Below are 25868 nucleotides of genomic sequence, written 5' to 3' on the forward strand. Positions count from 1 at the left end.
GACTCTGGTGCGAACCAAAGTTTTATAAATACTTTATTTTGCCAAGATCTTAAGTTACCATTAACCACTCTTAGGCAAAACTTCACAGTAGAAACCGCAGAAGGAAATTCTGTAAAAATAGATAAAATCTGGCAAGAAGGAAAAATAGAATTATTAGGCCATAAGTTTTCTGCAAATTTGTTACCAATGAATTTAGCAGGATTCGATGTAGTATTAGGAATGGATTGGTTAATAGCCAACCATGCACGAATCCTATGTGACAAAAATGCTGTAGAAATTCAAACACCTACAGGAGAAGTAATTTTAATTACTGGAGATAAACCTCGAAAGCCACTGAAATTTATCTCAGTAATGAAATTGGCTAGTTATTCAAGAAAACAGGAAATGGTGTATATGATTTCAGTAATCATTAACACTAAGGATAAGGAACTTCAGGACATCCCGGTAGTGTCAGAATACCCAGACGTTTTTCCAGAAGAATTACCTGGATTACCACCTGATAGAGAAGTAGAGTTTAGAATTCATTTAATTCCAGGTACTGCACCAATAGCTAAAGCACCATATAGATTAGCACCTACCGAAATGCTAGAATTGAAAAAGCAATTAGATGAATTATTAAGCAAAGGATTCATACAACCTAGTTCATCCCCTTGGGGTGCACCAGTACTGTTTGTGAAAAAGAAAGATGGATCGATGAGAATGTGTATCGATTATAGAGAATTGAATAAGGTTACGATTAAGAATCGATACCCACTACCTAGGATTGATGATCTTTTTGATCAATTGCAAGGAGCTAGGTATTTCTCTAAGATAGATTTAAGATCTGGATATCATCAGTTGAAGGTACAAGAAGAAGACATACCTAAAACTGCTTTCAGAACTAGGTATGGTCATTATGAGTTTACAGTCATGCCCTTTGGATTAACGAATGCCCCAGCAGCATTCATGGACATGATGAATCGAATCTGTAAACCATACTTGGATAAATTTGTGATCGTTTTCATTGACGATATACTTATTTACTCCAAAAGCCAAAAAGAACATTGTGAGCATTTACATGTTCTCTTAACTTTGTTAAGAAAAGAAAGGCTTTATGCCAAATTCTCGAAATGTGAATTTTGGCTACAAGAAGTACAATTCTTAGGTCATGTGGTAAATCACGAAGGTATCCATGTAGATCCTGCTAAGATAGACGCAATTACGAAGTGGAAAGTTCCACAAACAGCTATGGAAATAAGAAGTTTTCTAGGCTTAGCTGGATACTATAGACGATTTATCAAAGATTTTTCTAAAATAGCCGTACCATTAACTAAGTTAACCTGTAAAGCTACTAAGTTTGAATGGGGACCTAGACAAGAAGAAGCCTTTAAGATTTTAAAGCATAGGTTGACGAATGCACCAATCTTAGCTTTACCCGAAGGAACAGAAGATTTTGAAGTATATTGTGATGCTTCAAAATTAGGCTATGGATGTGTGTTGATGCAACGCAAGAAGGTAATTGCGTATGCTTCTAGACAACTGAAAAAGCACGAAGAAAATTATACGACTCATGATCTAGAATTAGGAGCCATAATTTTTGCCCTTAAGATATGGAGACATTATCTGTATGGAAATAAGTTTACTGTTTATACAGATCATAAAAGTTTAACATATATATTTGGGCAAAAAGAATTAAACATGAGGCAAAGAAGATGGATGGAGATGCTAAGTGATTACGACTGTGATATCCAATATCACGAAGGAAAGGCAAATGTAGTTGCAGATGCCTTAAGTCGTAAGTACCATGAGAAACAGAAACGAGTCCGTGCCCTGAGGTTAAATCTACAAGTAGATTTAATGGCACAAATTAAAGAAGTTCAGAAAACAGCAATCCAAGACGATGCTGAAGAAATGAAAGGTTACCTAAAAGAATTAGAACAAGGAAATGATGGAATTTGGAAATTCCATAAGAAGCGAATTTGGGTACCTAAGCAAGGAGAATTAAGAAATAAGATCTTAGAAGAAGCTCATAAATCTAGGTATACCATGCACCCAGGAAATAATAAGATGTACCAAGATTTAAGAAATAATTTCTGGTGGATAGGAATGAAAAAGGATATAGCCGAATACGTATCCAAATGTTTAACTTGTTCACAAGTTAAAGCTGAACACCAGAAACCTTCAGGACTACTACAACAATTAGAAATGCCTGTATGGAAATGGGAACTTATAACAATGGACTTTGTTACAAAGTTACCCAAAACCAAAAGAGGTAATGATGCGATTTGGGTAATCGTAGACCGATTAACCAAGTCAGCTCATTTCCTACCAATGAAAGAAACCTTTAGCATGGAAAGGTTAGCACAACTCTACGTGGACGAGGTAGTATCCCTACATGGAGTCCCGCTCTCCATCGTATCGGATAGAGATAGTCGTTTTACATCTCATTTCTGGACAAGTTTTCAGAAAGCAATGGGAACTCGACTAAATCTAAGTACTGCTTATCATCCACAAACAGACGGACAGAGTGAAAGGACAATACAAACTCTAGAGGACATGCTCCGAGCATGTGTAATTGACTTTGGTGGTAATTGGGATAGCCATTTGCCATTAATTGAATTCTCCTATAACAATAGTTATCATTCAAGCATCGAAGCTGCACCATTTGAAGCACTATACGGACGTAAGTGCAGAACTCCAGTATGTTAGGCAGAAATCGGAGAAAGTCAATTATCAGGTCCTGAAATTGTACAAGAAACTACTGACAAGATAACTCAGATTAAGGAAAGATTGAAAACGGCTCGAGATCGTCAAAAGAGCTATGCAGACAATCGTCGTAAGCCTTTAGAATTTCAAGTAGGAGATAAAGTACTTTTAAAAGTTTCTCCTTGGAAAGGAGTAGTACGATTCGGAAAGAAAGGAAAGCTAAGTCCAAGGTACGTTGGACCATTCCCAGTGATTCAACGAATCGGACCAGTTGCTTATCGTTTACAACTACCAGAAGAATTGGCTGGAGTACATGATGTATTTCATGTATCCAATCTCAAGAAATGTTTAGCAGACGAATCCCTGGTAGTACCTCTTCAAGATGTAGAGGTGAACGAAAAATTAAAGTTTATAGAGAAACCACTACAGATCGAAGATAGAAAAGTCAAGTTTCTCAAGCACAAACGACTAGTGCTAGTAAAAGTCAAATGGGAATCCAAGAGAGGACCAGAATACACTTGGGAACTGGAATCGGAAATGAAGCGAAAGTACCCTCATCTATTCCAGTAAATCTCGAGGACGAGATTTTTCTTAAGGTGGGGAGGATGTAACAACTGTCACTAAAATCCATAATTAGGATGGTAATTAGCTATTAAGGAAACCCTAATTAAGAAACCCAAGTAATTCTGCACTAACCCTAAAATTTCCAGAACAATCGGAATCAGGATCAGGGCCCCTAAAACTCAGGGGGGGATAAACCCTAGCCAACGATTATCTTCATAACTTTCAATCAAAATCGAATTTGATAAAACTGTCAACACAGCAAGCCTAGTTACACACGTAGCTACCCTATGAACATAGGTTACCACTCGCGTAGCGCGACGCCTATAGGGGGTACCCCTCGCGCTACGCGACGGTGTCAAATTTCGGGTATAAATAGAGGGGGTTGGGACTTGAATTCTGTCTTTGGAACGACGTAAATCCGAGTTACGTAGATCAAGTTATCACAGAAACAGTCCAACACACACACACAATTATCGAAACGCTGCCGCAATCAGGGTAATAACTCGATCGCTATTACGATTCAACGTCCGATCGATTATAACTATCCAACGATAGTCCGGGTGCTGCTCAATTGAGCTTGTACTTTGATTATTCGTCGTGATTTCGACTTGAATATTAGAGTGCTGTTCGAATTCGGACTATGCTCTGTTATTCGTTGTGAATCTGATTGAATTATCGAGTATTGCACTGATTAATCGTTGTGAAGGTTTAATCTCGTGAATTGACGTAACTGCTGTATTAGTTACTAACCTGTCTGTGTGTGCATTGTGTTAAACTAGGTGTAATCAAGGCTAATCAGTAGGCTTATATCTATTGCTCGTTAATCTGCAATGTGAGTTATTCTCCTTTTTAAATTGTTTTCTCACAGTTTGTGAGTAAGTATTACAATACCTCAAATTATTTTCAAGGTTATAATTACAGGGATTAAGTCTTTGTAATCACCAAATTACAGCTGGTATGTGGGGTATTGTGCACATTACTGTTATTATCACTCTATGTGAGTGAATATTACTCTATGTGAGTTATTATTACTCTGTGTGAGTACACCATCACTATTAGGGCAACGGGACCCAATAGTGGTATGACCACAGTCACAGAAATGAATCGAGTGACAAATACCCATTCTTGATAATTGGTTGATAGAAACATTGTAATCGCTCTTAATACTGTAAATTATAACTAACGGGTCGTTTTAGAAAACAGAATGATTCACTCAGTATTTCCCCGCTGACAAAACCTTTTTCAAACATGTTTCAGGTGATCTGTGTGATCCAAGAAAAGTGCAGTAAAGCACTATCAAGCTCAGAGAAGTGGCTCAGTGTAAATAAACCAATAAAACGTGTTTTGAAAAATAAAGATTTCTGTGTGAAATCAACTTATTGTAAATTATGGGATTTATCCCTTAAACTTGGTGTAATATATTAAACGAGCATTTTACGGTGAAAAGATCCTGTTGTAAAAAGACTTCCGTTGCCGCATAAATTAAATACCACGGGAACTGCCTCGCGGGCCCCGACTCCGTCCAGGGTGGGTCGGGGAGCCGTGACACAAACAACCAGTTCAACGAGCTCAAAGGCCTAACGTTTCTAAATCAAAATTTGAAACAAAAGGAGCTCGTTATCAGAAGAAAAACAGTAATGTCAAATTTGTAGCATCAAAGGGTACGGATAAAATTGAGACTTTTGAAAACAAATCAAACACCGATTTTGTACAACAAGTCAAGATTTTGAAACGTAATAGCGATAACAATTACACCCACCACACAAACGGGTGTGATGAAAGAGCAAGTACCTCAGGTTCTACAGGTTCCACATCTGCTAGTCGATCAAATTCTCCTAAGTTTGTTGAAAGGAGAACTTGTTTCAAATGTGGGAAGTTTGGGCACATCATTAAAGACTGCACAAACTCGCCCAAACCAAATTTTGTTGAAAGAACCCCTTCTGAACAAGGTCACTCACAACGTCGTCCTGTTTCTCCAAAACATGATAAAAGAACTGTTAAGGAACAAGAAACGAAACAACGACGTCATAACATCAAAGCTAAAGCTGTTGAAAAGGCTTTAAAATCTGAAGTCAAAACGGTTAAAAGGAAACCTAGTTTGTCACAACCATTAAAACCAGAAATTGTACATAATACACAATCTGGTAAACGGAAACAAGCTTGGAGACCTAAATCGGGTGAAAGTTCAGGGGGAGGTGTTGTGTTTGAAAATCATCAGGAAATTGAAATTACATTTCTTGATTCTCAGGGGCAACCCAAGTCTATGAAGGCTTGGGTCCCCCTCTCCAACTAATCTCTGAGTGAGTGTGTAGGATGTTCCAGGAGGAACTTTCGATAGTCATAAGATTGTTGATAGTGGAACGTCCTTGCACAAGATAGGCGACAGAAGAAATTGTTGCCTTTGATGGAGAGAAAAAGAAAAGAAGACAGAGTTGTCTGTTGAAAGAAAGTGATAACTTCGACAAAATGAAAAATCATTTCAAAGTGTGATTGTTAAAGGCTTTGATCGGGTCCCTAGGATAGATTCAAATCAAAATGTACGCACGTGCAGCACGTCTGAAGTTCACAATCAACAAAATGAACGTGCAGTATACATTTCTTCGCGGTGTGATTGAAGAAAATGTGTTGTTGAACAAACCAACCGGGTGTGCGGATGCCTTGGCGTGGATTGAACAACCGCACACTACTTCTCAAAGATAAAGACAAAGACCTTCGTTGGTGCAATGTGGAAGACCAGCCGGACATGGAGGTTTATGATCTTGTTGCTGTGAAGAGATTTCTCAGTAGCTACCAAAAATCATCTTTGAAGTCCACACCGGGTGGATATCCAGTTTGGGAGAGCACTCAGATTCATTGCAATGCATCAAGCAGTTGCAGGATACGGTTTTGAATTTCTAATCTCTCCTATACTTGTCGATATTTAAGCTACTTTTTGAATTAGTATCTCGTACAGCACTCTTTGGCCTGACACGTTGAACTCAAATATCACCTCACACGTGATTGTTTCACTATGAAACTCGTCAATGTTGTCATGGTCCGCACCGCTTACCGACGTGCCAACTCATTTTTCCAAAATTCGATAAAGAGTGAATTTCAAGTTTTGTCCTTTATCTTTAGGCCACTTTGCAAGTTTTGTCCTTTATGTTTAAAAATCAAGCACGTTTTACCCTTTATGTTTAAAAATCAAACATGTTTTGTCCTTTATGTTTAAAAAATCAAGCACGTTTTGTCCTTAAAAATCAAGCATAAAGGACAAAACATGCTTGATTTTTAAACATAAAGGACAAAACTCGTCAAATTTAAACATAAAGGACAAAACTTGCAAAGTGGCCTAAAGATAAAGGACAAAACTTGAAATTCACTCTTCGATAAATCATGTATGATTAAATTAATTTTTGGTAAACGGCATTGAGGTAAAAAATGATTTAACCATCATCGGAAAATCGTTTTTGTAAATACCTTTGTGTTTTTAAAATTTATCATAGTTTGTTGATTTTAGGGGGAGTAAATCCAAATTTTAAAAATCCAAAAAAATCGAAAAATTTCAAAAACACAAAAACAATAGAAAATCAAAAATGAGTTTCCTGGCGAGAAAAAGAGAAAATGAAAGCACATCAGTGGTCTGTCTAAACCTCTTTAAACTGAAATGCAAAATGAAAAATGTTTAAGCAGCTCTATATAAGATGTATCGGTAGGCTCACAATCATTTTAAAGTGTGTAGGGCGATATAAATCTTAAATCGACTGAAGACTAGGTGGGAACCATTCATTGGCATATGGTCTTAGTACCGAAATTTCGTTTGATAGATTGTCGAGGTTCAGAGATATTCGGTCTTTATGCTGCTTATCATCTGGGTATCATGGTTATATCTTTTACCAAAAAATAACGGGGACGCAAGTCTAGATCTTCCATGATACTATACATACGTGTACATATTGCATTCGACCTCAATAAGTGATCAACAATCACATGTCCCTCAAATAAGTGATAAAATATCACATTTATCCGGGAGTCAAATTCGTCTCTCTGCTGTATGAAAGTACTGACCTGTTCACGGACTTGCTCATGTGCCCTCATGCATATGAAAATCAAGTTCCTCATCAATAAGTGATTCTATCACATAGGGCTTGTTTTCAATCAAATAAGTGAGTTTCTCACATCATATACGGTCAAACAGATGATAATCGGTATACTCACCGGTAAGATGAACCCTCGTGCATACCTTGATATGGGAATGTGTCGTGTGTGGATGAACACCGGTCTGTAAGTATAATTCATACCTAATCGTATCCCCTCGCCATGATTACATCTGATAAGTTGAGCTTAAGTGGACAACAATACCGATAATTGTTATAGGATGCTTATCTAAATGTTAACAAATTGAACAAAAAGAGCGTTTTGACATGACCGTACACTGATATGATTCTCTTACCCTCGAAACTCGCAAAAAGAATGTCTGTAAATATTTAGTTACTGATTTTAGTTTCAGAATCTTCGTATATATTTATTTATTCTTTTCCGTCTTTACATTTGAAAAATGAAAAATACCAAAAAGATTTTAGGTGTGTTTTAATATAAACTTTATAAAATCCAAAAAGATTTTGCTTCTAGTTTATTTTTGATTGACCGATATTGGAACTCGAGTCTATCCTACCCAAAATCCTGATCGTAAGCCGGAAATCAATTGCATCTTCATAAAAATTCGAAGTTAACAGGTTTTAAAAGTTAAAGGATTAAAACTGATCAATTTTTAAACTTTCAAACTGTTATCGGTCAGTAGTTGATTGAAATATGGTCACACATGTGTCGTTTGTTTATGGAAACTATATTCCAAGCGATTGTTCTCATTATGCGTTTAGATTTCTTACATGTGCAGATGCTAAAGGCAAGGAGAACATGTTCGATGACAAGCTTCGGAATGAAGACACGACGTGAAGGCACTCAAATGATAATGATGATAGAGTTGCCGCTGACCCTTCATCAACACCACAAGGATCTGAAGAATTAACGATCAAAAGATTCACGAGCATGACTCAATGGAGAGTTCAATCTAAGGGGGAGTTTGTTAACACACTTCCTAAATGAAAAGGGAGTTTGTTGATACACTTTCTTCTTTCGACGCGTGAAGACTCTGAAGATCCTCCGACATGAAAGACACAGAAGACGAACCATCACAGAAGACGAACCATCACGAGTAGCGTCCAAGGGGGAGTTCGTTGATACACTTTGTGTGGACGCGACTCGGCTCGGTTCGACTCGGTTTCGACTCGGTTAGGTCCGACTCAAGCCCGACGTCACGACATTCCTCCATCGTGCGCCCCAGAGTTCGACACGCGAAGCACGGAGAGCCGCGACATTTCCCGATGACACATCATCATGACGTCATCATGATGATGTCATGATGATGTCACTAGTTTTGTCATGTAGTTGAAAATTAGTGAAAATATTCAATCTGTATGTACATTGTCGACGAAACATCATGTGTTTCGTCGACTAGGGTGTTTCGACGTGGGTGTCCCTGTTTCGTCGCCTGTTGGGCTTCTTCAGGCCCAATCTCTGGCCCAAAGGTGTTTCGCCGAGTCCTTTGTGTTTCGTCATAGTCTGTGTCTGTTTTAATATAAATAGCTCTCATAGTTTCTGTGTGAAACTTGGACGAGACGAGAGCTGTGTGAGACTTTGAGAGAGAGTCTGTAAACATTGTTTGTATATGTTTGTATATGTTTGTATCCGTTCTCATCCCTAATCAATAGATATTGAATCTTTTGGTTACGCGTGTTCTTATTTTACACTTTTTTTGGTTTGCACCGTCACGGGGATTCCGCACCCGTTACCGTGTTTGTGATAAACAAGGATATGTTTTCGTTATCGATCCACCGGAAAAACAGGACCTACAAAAAAGAACGGTATATTATGAATCGTTTAAGAAAACTTTAAAAGACAAACAATTTTAAAAAGATCGATTTTAATAAACAAGCGGTTAAAAATGTATAATTTTAAAAACGATAGACGGTTAAAAATGGTTAAAAAAGAAATTATTTTAAAATGACGTTTATAAAAAACAAACGCTTAATGAAAATACATATTTATTTGCATATATAAAATATATTTTGTAAAATAATAATCATGAAAATAACGAAATAATAAAAAAAAACTTAGTAATAGCATTAATAATCACTTAAATATTAAAAGAAACTTTGTAAATATCAAAAACAGCCGTAAGGTATATAATTACCTAATCACCTTTACACTTAACTGTAGAAAAGTAATAAAGTTAGCGTCAGGGGCCAAAACCGTTATAATATGCAACCTCGAGACCGGATATATTAAAATATTCTTTTTGGGTTGAAAGTATTAAACTTGCTAAACCGACAAAATAGTAATTTACTCTTAATTAAATAACTCTAGCGCGGCTAACTTTTCTATATTTCGCATTTCATAGTCGGTCATCATCTTTCTAGATCGGTCAAAAAGTAAGGATGACGTACCATGTAATGGTCCATCCTCCATAACTCCATATATATTACAAGTTTTTAATATATTTTTTTTTCTAATTTCTAATCTTGCAGTATTAATATGTGAAAGAAAATTAAATTAGAATTTTGGGTTTAAAAAATCGTGTTTGTATCAACCCGTAAAAACGTGTCATGTCCGGGTTCATGACAAGATTCGGGTTTTTGTTGTTTTGTGTTTCCAGTCAATTTTTCAGGCTCGTATCGGGTGGAACCCGTCTTTTTAACACCTCAAATATACGCATCTCGATCGTAAAGCATGGATCTAAGAAACCAAAACTCGATCATATCGGGTTTTTGTTGTTTAATTTGTGTTTCGAGTCAATTTTTCGTACGCATTAATTACATAAACACCTTTTAGATCATGTGATATTTCGTCATGGTGGTCTTCTAAATGCAATGCGTTGGCGTGACAGGATTTTGATACTTAATAACGTAGATGTGTGTTAGTGATTAGCATCAAACACCACAAGAGTTGCAAGTAAAGACAACGATGAAATGAAAGAGCATGTTATCTATAAGGCGTTTATATAAATATAGTGTATATACTTTATTGCTAATATGCACTTTACACGTACACAAACTAAAGAATAGTTGTTTATTTACGTCAAGCTGTGTAGACTGGTTTTTGCCAACATGAAAATGTTCATAACCCCAACTGTTAACTACATTAATATGAACTTCAAGGAATTAGGTTTCAAAAAATTTATTAATTGTTGTTCCCCTTTATTAAAGTCTTTAACATGTGAAATTGCAATTGTTTTATGTTTTATGTTTTTAACCCTATCGATTAATTTTATTTGACTTGGTTAAATGATAATCTATTCAGCTGATAATTAGTTTATTGGTGAGCTTGTCACTCAAACTAAGAATTTAAACAACTGTCAATTACATAATCTGTTAATTATTTATCTTATTTGAATTTGAAGAGATTAGTGCAAACATAATGTTAAAAGAGATTATGTTTTGTATATTGGCTTTAGGGGACCACCTTTGAAATAAATTTCAAGAGTAAATTACTTTTTGAGTCCCTGTGTTTTAGTGGTTTTAACTACTTGAGTCCAAAATCAAAAAGTTTAACGCCCCGAGTCCCTATCCATTTATTTTATAACGTTTTGAGTCCAATTTTGTTCATTTTATAACGATTTGAGTCCAAACAATTGGACTCAAAATGTTAAAATTTGGACTCAAAAGGACTCAAATGGTTAAAGAAAATGCTTATAGGGACTCAGGTCGTTAAACTTTTTGCTTTTGGACTCAACTAGTTAAAACTACTAAAATACAGGGACTCAAAAAGTAATTTACCCAAATTTCAAATGAACAACCCGAGTCATTTCCCAACCCACCCACCTGTTTTTTACAAGCCCACGTCATTTCTCAACCCACTTGACCCGTTAAATGGTTCTACTGACCCGGGTCATTTACCAACCCATACCCACTTGACCCGTTTATTTTCTGCCTTAACTAAGTTAAGCACTCACATGCTTGGATCCTGGATTCGCGGGTCATTTCCCAATAAACTTGACCTGTTAAGCGATTTAATTAACTAAACTTGTTCACCACCCAACCCACTCGACCCGTATGTTTTCCTGCCTCAACTAAGTTAAGGACACAAATGCTTGAACCCTGGATTCGCCGTTGATAGTAGATGCTGTTAAAAGGGTGACATCTAAAATATCATTTATATTGCATTTATACTATTTGCGTTTCTAATGTGGTTGTTTAGTGCTGGTATATCAGAAATATAACTTGAAGGGCTCGATCTGTGTAACTCTAGAGGGACTTAAGTGAAATATGTTGCAAAGGCGGTGGAATTATTGCAAAGTTCAGGGGGCAAAGAGTTATTTGTGAAGATGCTGGTATAAAAAGGAGGCTCTTGTTCCAGATGGTTTTGTTGTTGCTCGTTCACTCCCACCTGGTTAGTTCTTTTCTCTTATCTGTGGTGATCAGATTGCATCTTGTGCGCTGTTCATCATCTCGCCTGTGAGATAGTATCGGATCTGATTGTGTTCATCATCTCGCCTGTGAGATAGTCTTAGATCTGGTTGTATTCTTTCCCTGTACACTTTAGTTTTTTTTGTTGCTTGTATTGTGATCGGCTAATTGCATATATCAGTCGATCTAAACCTTGTTGTTAACAAGATCTTACTAAGTGTAAGATCAAGGGTTTGTTGGGAGATTTTTGGTTTGGGTTAATAATAAAATTTATGTCACCGTTTTATCGCTATTCTGTGTGTTCGATCTTGTGTATTGTTCGATACCATCTGTTTCTACATGGTATCAGAGCAATTATTGCTCTTGATTGTTGTTTCTGCTGGTATTATCTCTGGTTTGTTGTGATTGTGTAGGTTATTGTTAGGGTTTCTGGACTCAAGAAACCCTAGAGGAGCGATCTTGGGTGTGTTATCAAATTAGGGCTTAGAAACCCTAATCGGAGGCTGTTATTGATCTTCTTGACGTTTGATTGGTGGAGTGAAGGTCTGCGTTGGTCTTTGTGATTATCTATAATCACAAAGCAAACTAACCAGATTTTTCTTCTTTTGCTGTGTCACACCCCAACCGATGGCGGAATCATCGGGGCATGGCACTGAGCGAAACAGATTGTCCAGAAGTTTCCATAACAATTATCATTACCAATCAATTTAAAATAACATGTCCCATACCATGTCTCAAAAGGTAAACAAATTATTACAGACAAAATCTAGGAAAATAGTTCTGTTCCGACAACTCAGATTTTCAAATAGCCCAATTGTTTATCTGCTTCTAGAGACCCTTGATTTCATTTGTACAGACAACTATTTGTTGGCCTCTAGAGCCTTATTCTAGCCTCGCTTTCCTAGCAGATAAGCATCCTAAACACCTGTCACATACGTTAAAATAAAGTCAATACACATAGTATAAAGGCGAGTATACAAGTTTGATAATAGCATATAGAGTTCGAAATAGTTTACGCATAACCAGCACGTACACAGAGGAAAACAAAGCATGTTAGTTATCGACATGAACCAATCGATACCAATGACTGCGGGTTAACTGCCCAAGGCAGTTCACGATACATGATCACCACTGTAATCCATGCAAGTAATTGTCCTTAACAACCCCCGAGTGAACGGGTGCTGACTCCAAACTATAGTACTATCGTCGTTAAGGCAGGTAGACAGCATTCCATGTGTAAACATAACAAACAAGCATTCATTAAGTCACATATAACATGCGGTAACGGTTAGCGTTTAAAGTATTGCGTAGTGTGTTCGATTGTGATTTTGTATAAGTAACGTATGTAACACCCAAAAGTGCGTAAAGCAAAACGGGATCGAGTATACTCACAGCGGTTGATGGATAGAAGGGAGCGCTTGAGAGTAGGGTTAGCCTGAATAGTTCGATAGAATAACGATCAGTGATGCGTAAAACGAAAACAAGTGTCGATGGGTCGAACAGACGGTCGATCGGACGGTAGTCCGATCGGACAGCTGGTCGTGCGGGTGACAATCCGTTCGGACGGCTGTCCGATTGGATGGCCATTCGAGTGAATTGTTTCTTCCTTTGAGAAGAATGTGTTTGTGTATGATGGCTTGACTTTTGAAGTTTTTGTTGTAGCATTTGAAAACATTGAAGTATCTCTACCTTTCAGGCCGGTCGATCAGACGGTCGTTCGATCGGTCAGCAGCCCATTCGGCTGGCACTTTAGTGGGAACAAGTTCTCAGCAGAATGTCACTCGATCAGATGGCAGTTCGATCAGGTGGCATTCCTAGTGCATTGAACATGTTAAAAATCGATTAAGTGTTAAAGTCCAAGTATCTCATGATCCGAAGGGTAATCCGATCGGATGGTAGTCCGATCAGTTAGCAATTCGTTCAATACTCAAGCTTCAGATAAAGTTGATTAAGTGTGGGTCCCATAGTGCAAGCCGTTCGGCTGACCAGCCGTTCAGGTGGCTGTCCGTCCGGACAGCAGTCCGATCGGACGGCACCCCGTCCTGGTCGTCCCGTTCGTCTTACTTGATTGTTTTTGATTGTTTGTCGTTTTATTGAGGTATTTTGATAACAAGTCAAACAACAGGAACCTTGTCAATACTTGGTTCTCCTGACCGGACAGGAATCACCCAAATCCGATTAGTGAACTGTTCGAGACGGTGGTTCACGTTTATCCCGATATCGGTAAACCTCGTGGATAGGATCCGGATCTTGAGCTATCACGACCACTGATCGGGTAGTAAGTCGGCACAAGTTCCGATTCTATCGGTTTTGAGGGCATTGAGTGTAAAAGAGTTGAAAGAAACTTAGAAAACATTCTCTTAATCCTTTTTCACCGTGAATATGTTTAGATCTATGAAAGATCTTTGTTGTTTTTTTGTGGAAATCGGTTAGATCTAAGTTGTTCTTGATGGATTGAGGCCAAAACATGAAGTTCTTCAAGAACACCATGATGACATCATCCTAGAACACCTCAAATCTAGTGATTTCACGGTTAAATGTTAAGATTCAAAAGATAGAAAGGTGTAGGAGTGCGTGTAGATCAAGAAAGTACAAGATTTAGGACGATATCTTACCGGAATCAAGAGAAATCTGAGAAAAGGTGAGGAGCACGAGCTGGTCGGTCAGAGGGTTTCCAAAAGTAGAAAGAATGAAAGTGACAGGAGTATTTATAGAGTTCCAAAAGAGGAAAGGGCTGGCCGATCGGCCAGGCAGCTTGATCGGACAGCCTGTCCGATCGGACGGCAGTCCGGTCGGACGGCTGGTCGATCGGCTGGTTGGCTGATCGATCGGTCGCCTGGTTCGAGTGTTCGGTGCGACGAGTTTTGCTGTTTCGATTTCGATTGCGAGTGATGCGAATGCGATAGAGTTTACTATTCAAATTACTTTTAATCCCAACCACTCATATCTCGCACTATCTCTTCTCCACTAATTATTATACTATATCAACATACAATCATCCTTATTTCGTATTCGTTTTGCGATTGCGATTCGATTGCGATTGAGTTCGATTGCGATTCGATTGATTACCATACAAATTATAAATAAACATGCACAAGTAACACATAAGGCACACACACACGTATAAAACACCACAATTGCGATATTCGAGTTTGCGAGTGCGATGATGATTAGATTAGTTCGATTAGCGTTTAATTGACTTTATCGCATTGTTACTTCCTATTATTCACAGTCGTAAAGCGATTCGTAGCGATAAACATTCGATTACTGTGATTGTAATTAATTACTCCACATAATACAACTAACGTAAAACATAAAATAGACTAACTATAGTCAAAGAAGTCAAAACAGGGATTGAGCAAGGAGGGACATATTACAATTAGAAATCTTTTCCTCCTTTGACTTCAATCTTGACTTTGACTTTGCCTTCCGAAACACTAGGGTGTTACATGCTGCTTGTCTTCTGATCTTGATCGTGTAACACTTGAAGGTTACAGATCAGATCTGCTATATTAGGGAGTTATACGCTTCTGTAAGGGTGTTCTAACTTTCTCTTGTTATTTCTCTGTTTCAGTCTTTGGGCCGTGATTGTTTGTTACTTGCTTTGTTCTTGGTCTTGAGTTGTTTGTTGCTTCTGTTGATAAGCTTGTCCAGGCACCTACAGGGTGACGAACCTGGAATCTGGCCTCTGTCACAGACAGCTGATTTGTTGTTATTCTCTTGATTGATTGTTAATTGTTTACTTGCTATTGTTGTGATTAATATGGATGACACTAGTACTTCTGCTACTCTCATTAGCAAACTTGATATAGGTGATCCTTTATACCTTCATCCTAGTGACTCTAGCACTTTAACCATTGTTAGTATAAAGTTAAAAGGTACTGAAAACTATCCAGTTTGGTCAAATGCTATGAGACTTGCTTTAGAGGCCAAAAATAAATATGGTTTTATTGATGGTAAGTGTGTGAAGTCAAAAGATGATGAGGTCTTAACAAACCAGTGGGATAGGTGTAATTCAGTGGTTATTACTTGGCTTTTGAATTCTATATCTGAGGAGTTATTTTTGGGGCAAGTTTTTTCCAAACTTGCCTCAGAGGTCTGGACTGATTTGAAAGAGTCATTTGATAAGGTGGATGGTTCTATTGTGTATGACTTATATAAAAAGATAAATGGAATTTCTCAAAATGGAAGCACTGTTGCTGAGTATTATAACAGACTGACAACAATGTGGAAGCAATTTGATGCTATGGTGCATCTTCCTTCCTATTCTTGTCAGGCTGCTAAGGATTATAATGATTTTTCAACTCTCATTAAATTGATGCAGTTTCTTATGGGGCTTGATGATGTTTATCAGCCTGTAAGAACAAACATACTAACAAGAGAACCATTCCCTTCAGTTAAAGTAGCTTTTTCTATAATATCTAGAGAAGAGTCTCATAGGATGGCTTCTAGTGGTTCAAAGGGTCAGAATGTTTCTTTTGTGTCTAAGTCTGGTCAAACATTTGATTCTAGAAAGAGAAATGTTAGTGGTCCTAATCCTAACCTAAAATGTTCTCACTGCAATATGATTGGTCACACAGTTGACAGATGTTTTGAGATAATTGGTTATCCTCCTAGTGTTAGGAGAAGACCAGGGGGATAGTTTGCTAAGTCTAATGTGTCAAGTAGTAGTAGTAGTAATAATAATAATAATAATAATAATAATAATAATAATAATAATAATAATAATAATAACAATAATAATAATAATAATAATAATAAGTCTAGTGTAACTGTTGGGTCTTCGAACTCTGTTGGTGCTTCTATGCCTTTTACTTCTGAACAGATTTCAAAATTGTTGAATCTTGTTGGTGAGAAATCTGGTGGTGAGCAGTCTAAATCAAATATGGGAGGTGAGTCCTCAGTCACTTGTGGTTTTACTGCTGGGTTTGTTAGTTGTTCTAGTTCAAATGTTTATGGTTATGAATATAATTGGATTGTTGATTCCGGTGCGAATCAACATATGGTTAAGTCTGATAGGGATATGTTTGATTGGGTTGACGTATCTGATTTTGATTTAAAGGTTGGTCATCCAAATGGTACTAATGTTAAAGTGTTTAAAATTGGGAAACTAAAGTTAATTGATGTTGTTATTCTGGAAGATGTTTTCTATGTTCCTAAGTATAGTGTAAATCTGTTATCTGTTTTTAGGTTGGCTAAAGATTATAAGATAGCAGTTGTGTTTAATGAAACTGATTGTTTGTTACAGGATTTGAGGTCAAAGAAAGTCCTGGTGACTGGTTGCCAGGACAATGGGTTATACTTTGTTAGGAAAAATGGTAATTCCGTAAATATGTGTTATAATAGTTTCTTAAAGTCTAGTATGTGGCATAGTAGATTAGGCCATCCGTCTGATCATGTTCTCTGGCTGTTTTAAAAGGTAATCTAGATATTAAAAGTGTTGATCATGGTCCTTGTGAAATTTGCCATAAGGCAAAACAAGTAAGAGTTCCTTTCCCTTTAAATGAACATAAAACAAAAGAGATAGGTGGTATAGTTCATTTAGATCTGTGGGGTCCGTATAAAGTGTCTAGTTATGAAGGGTTTAGATATTTTCTAACCGTTGTTGATGATTATTCAAGGTCAGTGTGGTGTATCTTCTAAAGAATAAAATGGAAGTTTTTGAAAATTTAACCAGTTTTTATGAATTAATTTTAACTCAGTTTAAGAGAAAGGTAAAAATCTTTAGAAGTGATAATGGGACTGAATTTATGAATAATCAAATGAACAGTTTTTTTAAAAGTAAAGGAATTTTACATCAAACTACTTGTTCTTATACACCACAGCAGAATGGTGTGGTAGAACGTAAACATAGGCACCTTTTGAACATAGCCAGAGCCTTGATGTTTCAGGGTGGTCTTCCACTGAGATTTTGGTCTGATTGCATTCTAACTGCTATTTACCTGATTAACAGGTTACCTTCCTCTGTGTTAGTAGGTAAGAGTCCTTATGAAGTTGTATTTGGTTTTAAACCCTCTTTGTCACATCTTAGAAGCTTCGGATGCTTGTGTTTTAGTACCATATTAGATGAATCTGATAAATTTACTTATCATGCTGATAAGTGTGTTTTAATTGGGTATTCCAATGTTAAGAAGGGGTATAAGTTGTGGAGTTTGGATAATAAAAAAGTTTTGTTTTCTAGAGATGTGAAATTTTATGAAAATGCTTACCCATTTAAAACCAAACAGTTCATTGACCAAGATTCTTTAAATAAAAGTTTGAATCATGTAACGTTTTTTGATTGTTATGAGACAGAAACATCTGAAGTTTCACAAACACCCAATGATGAAGAGGGTAATAATGGCTCACATGGTACTTCTAGTGATGATCAGCAGCCATTAGAACCCTCAACATCTGCCAGTACCAGTACTGCTGACCATTGTCAACAGTCGACAACTGGGCCTGTAGGTAGTAGTGAACAGGGGTTCAATGGCGGGGCAGAGGACAATGGCATACCAAATGATGAGACCAATAACTTGTCTGAGGGTACTGTTTTAAATTTTAGGAGATCTGTTAGAACTTCAGTTGTTCCAAAAAGGTTTGAGGAATTTGTATTAGATGGGAAGGTTAAGTATGGTATTGATAGAACTGTTAACTATGCTTGTTTGTCTGGTGATAATCTTTGTTTTATGAGTACATTAAATAAAACCGTTGAACCTGTTAGTTATAATGAAGCTGTTAAAGATCCCAGGTGGGTAGAAGCAATGAACAAGGAAATGGATGCCTTGTTTAGGAATGATACTTGGACTCTTGTTGATTTACCACCTGGTAGAAAGCCTATAGGTTGTAAGTGGGTGTACAAAGTTAAATATAAGTCCAGTAATGAGATAGAGAGATTTAAAGCTAGGTTAGTTGCTAAAGGGTTTAATCAAAGGGAAGGTTTGGATTTTGGTGAAACATTTTCGCCGGTTGTGAAAATGGTTACTGTTAGGTGTATTATTACACTTGCTGTACAGAATGACTGGCCCTTATTTCAACTTGATATTAATAACGCCTTTTTATATGGTACTATTAGTGAAGATGTTTATATGTGTTTGCCACCAGGTTATTATTCACAAGATGAAACTAAAGTTTGTAAGTTACTCAAAGTACAGTGTCTATGTCAGCGGGGGAGGCCGAGTATAGAGCTATGTGCTCGACAACTTGTGAGATTATGTGGCTGTTAAATTTGCTTAGAGAAGTTCAAGTTGAGTGTGATTTACCTATGAAGTTATATTGCGATAGTAAGGCAGCTATATCTATAGCAGCCAATGTCACGACCCCCGACCCCATCTAGCCGGAATCGGTGCCGTGAGCAGTCCAGTGGTACCGGTGATTATATTAAAAAAAAACATTGCAGCGGAAATTTCATCAGGACCGTGAGTTAGGAAAATATCAGAGTTTAGAAACACCGGATTTTTATTTAAATAGATGGAATAAATTCCATGTTTTACAAAGGTAGCTTTTAATAAAAACAATATTTCTTAATTTGAAAGTAAGCCACTTCTTGAAGTCTTTTAGTGCCGGATCCAATCCTTACTCCAATCTACTGTAAGTACCTGAAACGCGTTTTAAAAAGGTTTTGTCAGCGGGAAATACTGAGTGAATTATTCTAGTTACTGAAAATGACACATTTTATGATTATCCACAGTGTTAAGATCTTTTACGCATGTTTCTGATATCAACCAACTACCCACAGTATTTGTCACTCGACCGGATCTGTGACAGTGGTCATATCACCATTGGCTGCCCCAATGAATGACGTAAATCAATTAAATTAGGTTCGCCCACCTAAAATGATTTAAACTGTAGTAATGTGCACAATACCCCACATACTGGCTGTAATTTGGTGATTACATCAACTTAATCACTGTAATTGTAATTCTGAAAATAATTTGGAGTATTGTAAAATAATTGATAAAAAGAGAATGACTCACATTATAATCATGCAGATTCATACGGCCAAAGTTTAGTTTACAGATAAGCCTTGATATATTGCAGATTTACACAGGCAGAGCTTAGTTTATTGATTTAGCCTTGTAACCTAGTGCATACGAACTAGGTAGGTAACTTAATACAACAATTACGATAACTCACGAGATCAAATTCTCACAACGAATGATAAAGTGCAATACTTCAACTCATTTATCGAATTGATGACAAACGACAAAGTATAATACTTCAACTCATTTATCGAATTAACGACAAACGACAAAGTATAACCCAAAGTGGGCGGCACTTAGACATTCTTTGGATATATTGATCCCGGAAAATGAATCGTAATAGCGATCGAGTTAATACCCTGTATCGTAGCAGCACCCCTCTCTACTAATTAGTGATTGGGAGACTGTTTCTACTATAACTCGGAGTATAATTTGAATTTGATTGTCGAACGAACGCACAATTGCAAGTCCCACTGCCCTCTATTTATAGCCTGATTTGGAACCGCCCGCGTGTCGCGACAGGATCCCCGGGATCTGTCGCGTGTCGCGGGGGAATCCAAAGTAGGCTAGGCCTGCTTCGTCACCTACTTAGGCCTGCTGAGTCGACGGAACGATAATTTTCAATTTAGACAGCGAGATATAAGGATAATCGTTAAGTAGGAAATACCCCCCTGAGTTTTAGGGCCCTGATCCTGATTCTGATTGCTATGAAAATTTTTAGGAGTTGTGCAGGATTACTTGGGTGTTTCAACTATGGTTCCCTATTGGGTAATTAAAATAATAGGCATGATTTTTTATGAGAATAAAATAATAAATAATAGTTTTGGGTAAATCACAAAAAGAGAATAAAAAGGAATGGACCCCCTGTGTAACTTTAGGGTTCAACTAGAAGGACTCCTGGTATAAATTTTGGGTATAACTTTTTGAGCTAGAAAATATATAAGGCACTTTGTTAAGTATAGTACTCCTAATTTAACCTTGTCCCGAAGTCCCGAGATAGAATCCAAACGAACTTAGTCGGGCAGAGCCTTGACATGCGTTATGGGACTCAGATCAATCGGAAAAGGGTAGCGGTGATCGGGAGTTACAATACCTAAAACGGGGTAGAGCCTTATTATTATTATAGTGTAAATACTAATAATAATAATAAAAAATATATATATATATATATATATATATATATATATATATATATAAACAAAAGGGAAAGGCGACGAGACTCTGTATGAAAATGGTGAATTTGGTGATAACTCCTATTTATATTACCTAGTAGCTTTGTGGCTACGAAAACTCTATTCATTTCCTTATGACACCTTTTATCACAACAAGACACCTGTTCACCACCTTTCCAATTTCTATTATTTGGTATGACACATGTCTACTTAAACTTTTCAAATATTTTGATAGTGTAAGGGTGAAGGGGGTGCACACCTAATAGGTGAGTGCCCTCTCTTACGCCAAACCAATCCCCGTGTGCCACGTCAACTCCCCTCTTAAACTCCCCTAACACCCCCATTTGATGGCGCCACTCCCCTCTTAACTCCCCTTATTTTTTTATTCAAAAAAAAAAAAAAAAAAAACAAAGAAAATCTATGATTGGATGGATCCAAGGCTGGCCCACCAAACTTCCCCCCTCCTCCATCGGTGAGTCCATGCCCATCTTCACCCCCGATTCGGGACCCCGCGGGGATGGCGGCGGTGTTCCCGATCGGGGAAATGGTTCACCGATCACCTCACCGATTGCGCCCCGTTCACCCTAAAAAAATGTCAGACATAGAATTTCGAAATGTCTATCTTTTTCAAACTTAATTTAGTTATTTTTAATTTAATACTTTATATATATTATAATTAATTTACCTGTTTTACTTATTTGGCGTGTATAGGTTCTAAAATATAACGTTTTATAAAATAATAATTATGTTATTAGAACGAGAATATTTTTGTCTACATTTGGGTCTAAGTTTTATTAAAAATAGAGTAGGTTCAAAATACAATGTAAGTTTGGTTAGTAAACGGTTCCTGGACCCGTCCAGGTACACTTCATATTTCTTACAGTCAACTTACCCATAATCTACTCGTCTAATAATATAAGTTTTTATAGACTTTTATTTTATTAGAAGATCACCCATATACGGCCAATAATATTTCAACCAACTTTACAAAATAGTGTTTAAAACTATTTGGGTTGAATATTTATATTAAAAATAAACTAGTTATTAATTACTAGTGGTTAATAAATTTAACCATACTTATAATTTACATGATAAAAATAGGAATGTTACAGCCAACCCTGTCTTTCATGAACGAACTAAACACTTTGAGGTAGATCTACATTTTTTGCGAGAAAAGGTAGCAGCTGGTATTGTTGAAACTACAAATGTTGACTCTGAAAGTCAACTCACGGATGGGTTTACAAAAGGTTTGGGTATTACACAACACGATTTTTTTTTGTGAAAAAATGAATCTTGTAAATTGGTTTTCCCATATGAATGAAGGGGGATGTTAAAAGGGTGACATCTAAAATATCATTCATATTGCATTTATACTATTTGCGTTTCTAATGTGGTTGTTTAGTGCTGGTATATCGGAAATGTAACTTGAAGGGGCTCTGTGTAACTCTAGAGGGACTTAAGTGAAGTATGTTGCAAAGGCGGTGGAATTATTGCAAAGTTCAGGGGGCAAAGAGTTATTTGTGAAGATGCTGGTATAAAAAGGAGGCTCTTGTTCCAGATGGTTCTGTTGTTGCTCGTTCACTCCCACCTGTTATCTGGTTAGTTCTTTTCTCTGATCTGTGGTGATCAGATTGCATCTTGTGCGCTGTTCATCATCTCGCCTGTGAGATAGTATCGGAACTGATTGTGTTCATCATCTCGCCTGTGAGATAGTCTTAGATCTGGTTGTATTCTTTCCCTGTACACTTTAGTTTTTTTTTGTTGCTTGTATTGTGATCGGCTTATTGCATATATCAGTCGATCTGAACCTTGTTGTTAACAAGATCTTACTAAGTGTAAGATCAAGGGTTTGGTTGGGAGTTTTTTGGTTTGGGTTAATAATAAAATTTCTGTCACCGTTTTATCGCTATTTCTGTGTGTTCGGTCTTGTGTATTGTTCGATACCATCTGTTTCTACAGATGCCAATGATATTTGGGTTATAATAATTTCGGCCCTAGCTCACATACAGCAGCTTAATATTCTGGTCGTGAAGGTGATCGGCACTGGGTTAACAGAGAACATTACGCCTAGATATCAAAACCAAAATGTTACCCACAAAAGACCAATTAAACATTATTAATATACTTGAATTATACTGCTCAAAACAGAACTGAAATGCCAAACACAGAAGGCTAACGAGGAATCACACCAGGAAAAATCAAGATTTCATTAAACACAAACTTAAAATAATAACGCGCCCAATTACTCATTAATGTTGTCTTTGAAACTCACTGTTGTTGGTGTTGACTCGTCATCCGTAAACATGGGTAAATCTTCATTATGATTAGTGTGTCCGTAACTAGTTTGAATTGTAGCAGGCACTTGTGACATTCTCATGCCTTCTAACTCCATGGCTACTTCTTTCATTGTTGGCCTATGTTTCCCGTTGGAATTCAAACATCGCATTGCCAAGTTGGCAATTTCCAAAACCACACCCTTTGAATCCTCGTGTACAAGCACTGGGTCAAATATAGACATCACACGACCTTCTTCCATAGCAAACATAAAGTGTGTAGCTAAATTTCTATGTTCACCAAATCTAGTTAAGGAAATAGGCTTCTCACTTGTAAAAAGTTCGAGCAAAACAACTCCAAAACTATACACGTCACTTTTCTCGGTGAACTGACTCGACTGGAAGTACTCTGGATCAAAGTAACCAAACGTCCCTTTGACTAAGGTAGTTAGGTGAGTTTGATCTACTGATACCAACCTAGAAGTTCCAAAATCTGAAACTTTGACTCTATACTTTTCATCCAGAAGTACATTTGTGGTCTTTATGTCCCTGTGGTATATTGGAATGGGAGCCTCTGAATGTAAATAAGAAACTGCTCCTGCAACCTCAGCTGCAATTTGCAATCTCATGTTCAACGAGAATGGTAACTCATCGGTATCATCTTGAATATAATCATACAAGGTGCCTTTTGGGATGAACTCAGAGACAAGTAGAGGAACCTCAGTCTCTAGGCAACATCCCAATAGCTGGACCACATTCCTATGATTGACTTGTGCCAGAATCACAACCTCATTGATGAATACCTCTAACTGGCTTTCGTCAACAATCTTTGCTTTCTTAACTGCTACAATCCTTCCATCCGCTAGCATGCCTTTATACACCGTACCTTGACCTCCTCGTCCAAGAATTCTATTCTCGTTAAAATGGTCGGTGGCTTTTTCCAACTCCTCGGAGGTGAAAAGTATGGTTTTATCAACTAAACCCTCTTTATTTGCTTCTTGTTGTTTAAGAAGTAAGCCACCATTGCGTTTAAAAAACTTTTCTTTCTTTCTCTTGGCTATGGTTCTCTTGATTAGTTTGTGCATTTCATAGATGAATTTTGCAAGGAAAAGCAATCCCATGCAAATACTAACACCTGAAAAGAGGCAAATACATGCAGAATAATCAACTCATGAATCTAAATAGATATATTTATGTAGTAATGAACCACAACAAATTTGAGCAAATCGATTGTATTGAGAAACTTGTCTTTGGTAATGACATATTGCTTACCAAGAATAACACCTAGTGGTGATTTGCTGCTTCTTCTGAAAATTTGAGTGTAATATACTTTAGGCTCACAACTAAACAACCAATTCTCAAATTCATCAATATATGGTTGTTCATAGTGACAGATCCCTTCAGATTTCCGGCATTTTCTACAATCTCGAGATTCTAAAACCACATAGTATAATGGGTAAATTTCTAGATACTAAAGGCCAAAAGAATACAAATTTGCATACCTTCGCACTGATAGTGCAAATAGGGGTTTCCTTCTCGCCCGATACCACAGTAGCACTTTCTTATAGGAATGTAACCATCATCCAACCACAGTCCATACTCTTTACTCTGTCGTTCCCAACAATTTAAAGTTTCATTGAAATCGTTTTCTGTTAGGAACCATTTAAGCGCTATTGGAAAAGAAGAGGTATTCATCGTCTTGGGATGGTCGTACGGGCTAGACTGTGAAGGGAACCATCGTTCGTCACCCAAGAAGGCAGACCCACAAGTTCCATCTTCACCCAGCATTTTCAAGCCAGTAAGATCCACACTGTACGATTTTAAATTGTAGGGAATCGTATTTTGGCAACAACCAAGCCCAAAACAAAAACCACTTTCATTGGTAGTGTTATTAGCGCAAATAGTTGAACATCCAGTGATCAGTTGTCCCTTATAACCCAAGATAGCAGCATAACCACACCCCTCAACAATGAGTGTGTTATATGATGCAGAAAAAAGAAAGGGACTGTCACCAAGGTCGACGCTTGGGATGTGATTGCTATTTGGGGCTGAACTCCGGCAACGAGAGATTACTGGGACGTCAACAGTGACGGTTTGTTCTTCCAAGCTTACACCCAACACCTCCATGTTGTTGAATGCAGAGAGATAAGGTATGGAGGAGTTGCAATCAATAACGTACCATTTGTTGACAGAACAAGTTGCTCCGATCCCAAAAGGGTATGGAATCGACACGTTCCCACATGTAACGTTGCATCCTTTCTTGGCGTAATCATCAGGATAATATTCTGCTGATGATTTTGCTATTAAAATCAAAATAAGTATATAAAAAACTTGAAATTGCTTCATATTTTTGTTACGTAAAGGATTGATCATAGCAGAAACCTTAAGAAGATTCAACATTTTATAGATCAACGAAGATGCGGTGTAATTTCACTTATTAAACGAAGAAAATCATACCACGGTTTACTTTGACCATGGTTGACTTTTTCTCAACCAAATGAGACGCTTCTTTTTGTCATAATTTAATAAAGGAGTAATTAATAAAGGAGTAAATTACTCTTTTGGCCAGTTTAATCATTTCAGATCAAAAATTAATTTTTTAACATAGATTGTATTTTATAATGGTTTTAACCTCTGACACTAACTTTGCATCTTATTTTCAGTTAAGTGTAAGGGGTAATTAGATCATTATATACCTTAGGGTTTTTTTTGATAATTACAAAGTTTTTTTTTAATATTTAAGAGATTATTAATGTAATTACTCAAGTT

General features: G+C 37.1%; 1 protein-coding gene across 1 annotated transcript; it reads right to left on the minus strand.

Annotated features, from left to right (window-relative positions):
* Nucleotides 1–22464: 22464 nt before the first annotated feature.
* On the minus strand, nucleotides 22465–25623 carry LOC110903780 (wall-associated receptor kinase-like 6). The gene is made up of 3 exons (XM_022149568.2): nucleotides 24602–25623; nucleotides 24372–24533; nucleotides 22465–24234 (listed from the first exon to the last, which is right to left on the minus strand). The coding sequence occupies exons 1-3, from the start codon at nucleotides 25497–25499 to the stop codon at nucleotides 23069–23071; spliced, it is 2226 nt and encodes a 741-aa protein (XP_022005260.2). The 5' UTR covers nucleotides 25500–25623; the 3' UTR covers nucleotides 22465–23068.
* Nucleotides 25624–25868: the final 245 nt, after the last annotated feature.

The sequence above is a fragment of the Helianthus annuus genome, chromosome 14, assembly GCF_002127325.2.
Source record: "Helianthus annuus cultivar XRQ/B chromosome 14, HanXRQr2.0-SUNRISE, whole genome shotgun sequence".
Classification (NCBI taxonomy): Eukaryota; Viridiplantae; Streptophyta; class Magnoliopsida; order Asterales; family Asteraceae; genus Helianthus; species Helianthus annuus.

What these genes read in the sequence shown, in the direction of transcription:
- LOC110903780 (XM_022149568.2), bottom strand. Translation starts at nt 25,499, where the DNA reads ATGTTGAATCTTCTTAAGGTTTCTGCTATGATCAATCCTTTACGTAAC. An exon ending in TTTGCACTATCAGTGCGAAG is followed by an intron (nt 24,534 to 24,601) that starts GTATGCAAATTT and finishes ATGTGGTTTTAG; the next exon opens with AATCTCGAGATTGTAGAAAA. An exon ending in ACCACTAGGTGTTATTCTTG is followed by an intron (nt 24,235 to 24,371) that starts GTAAGCAATATG and finishes GCCTCTTTTCAG; the next exon opens with GTGTTAGTATTTGCATGGGA.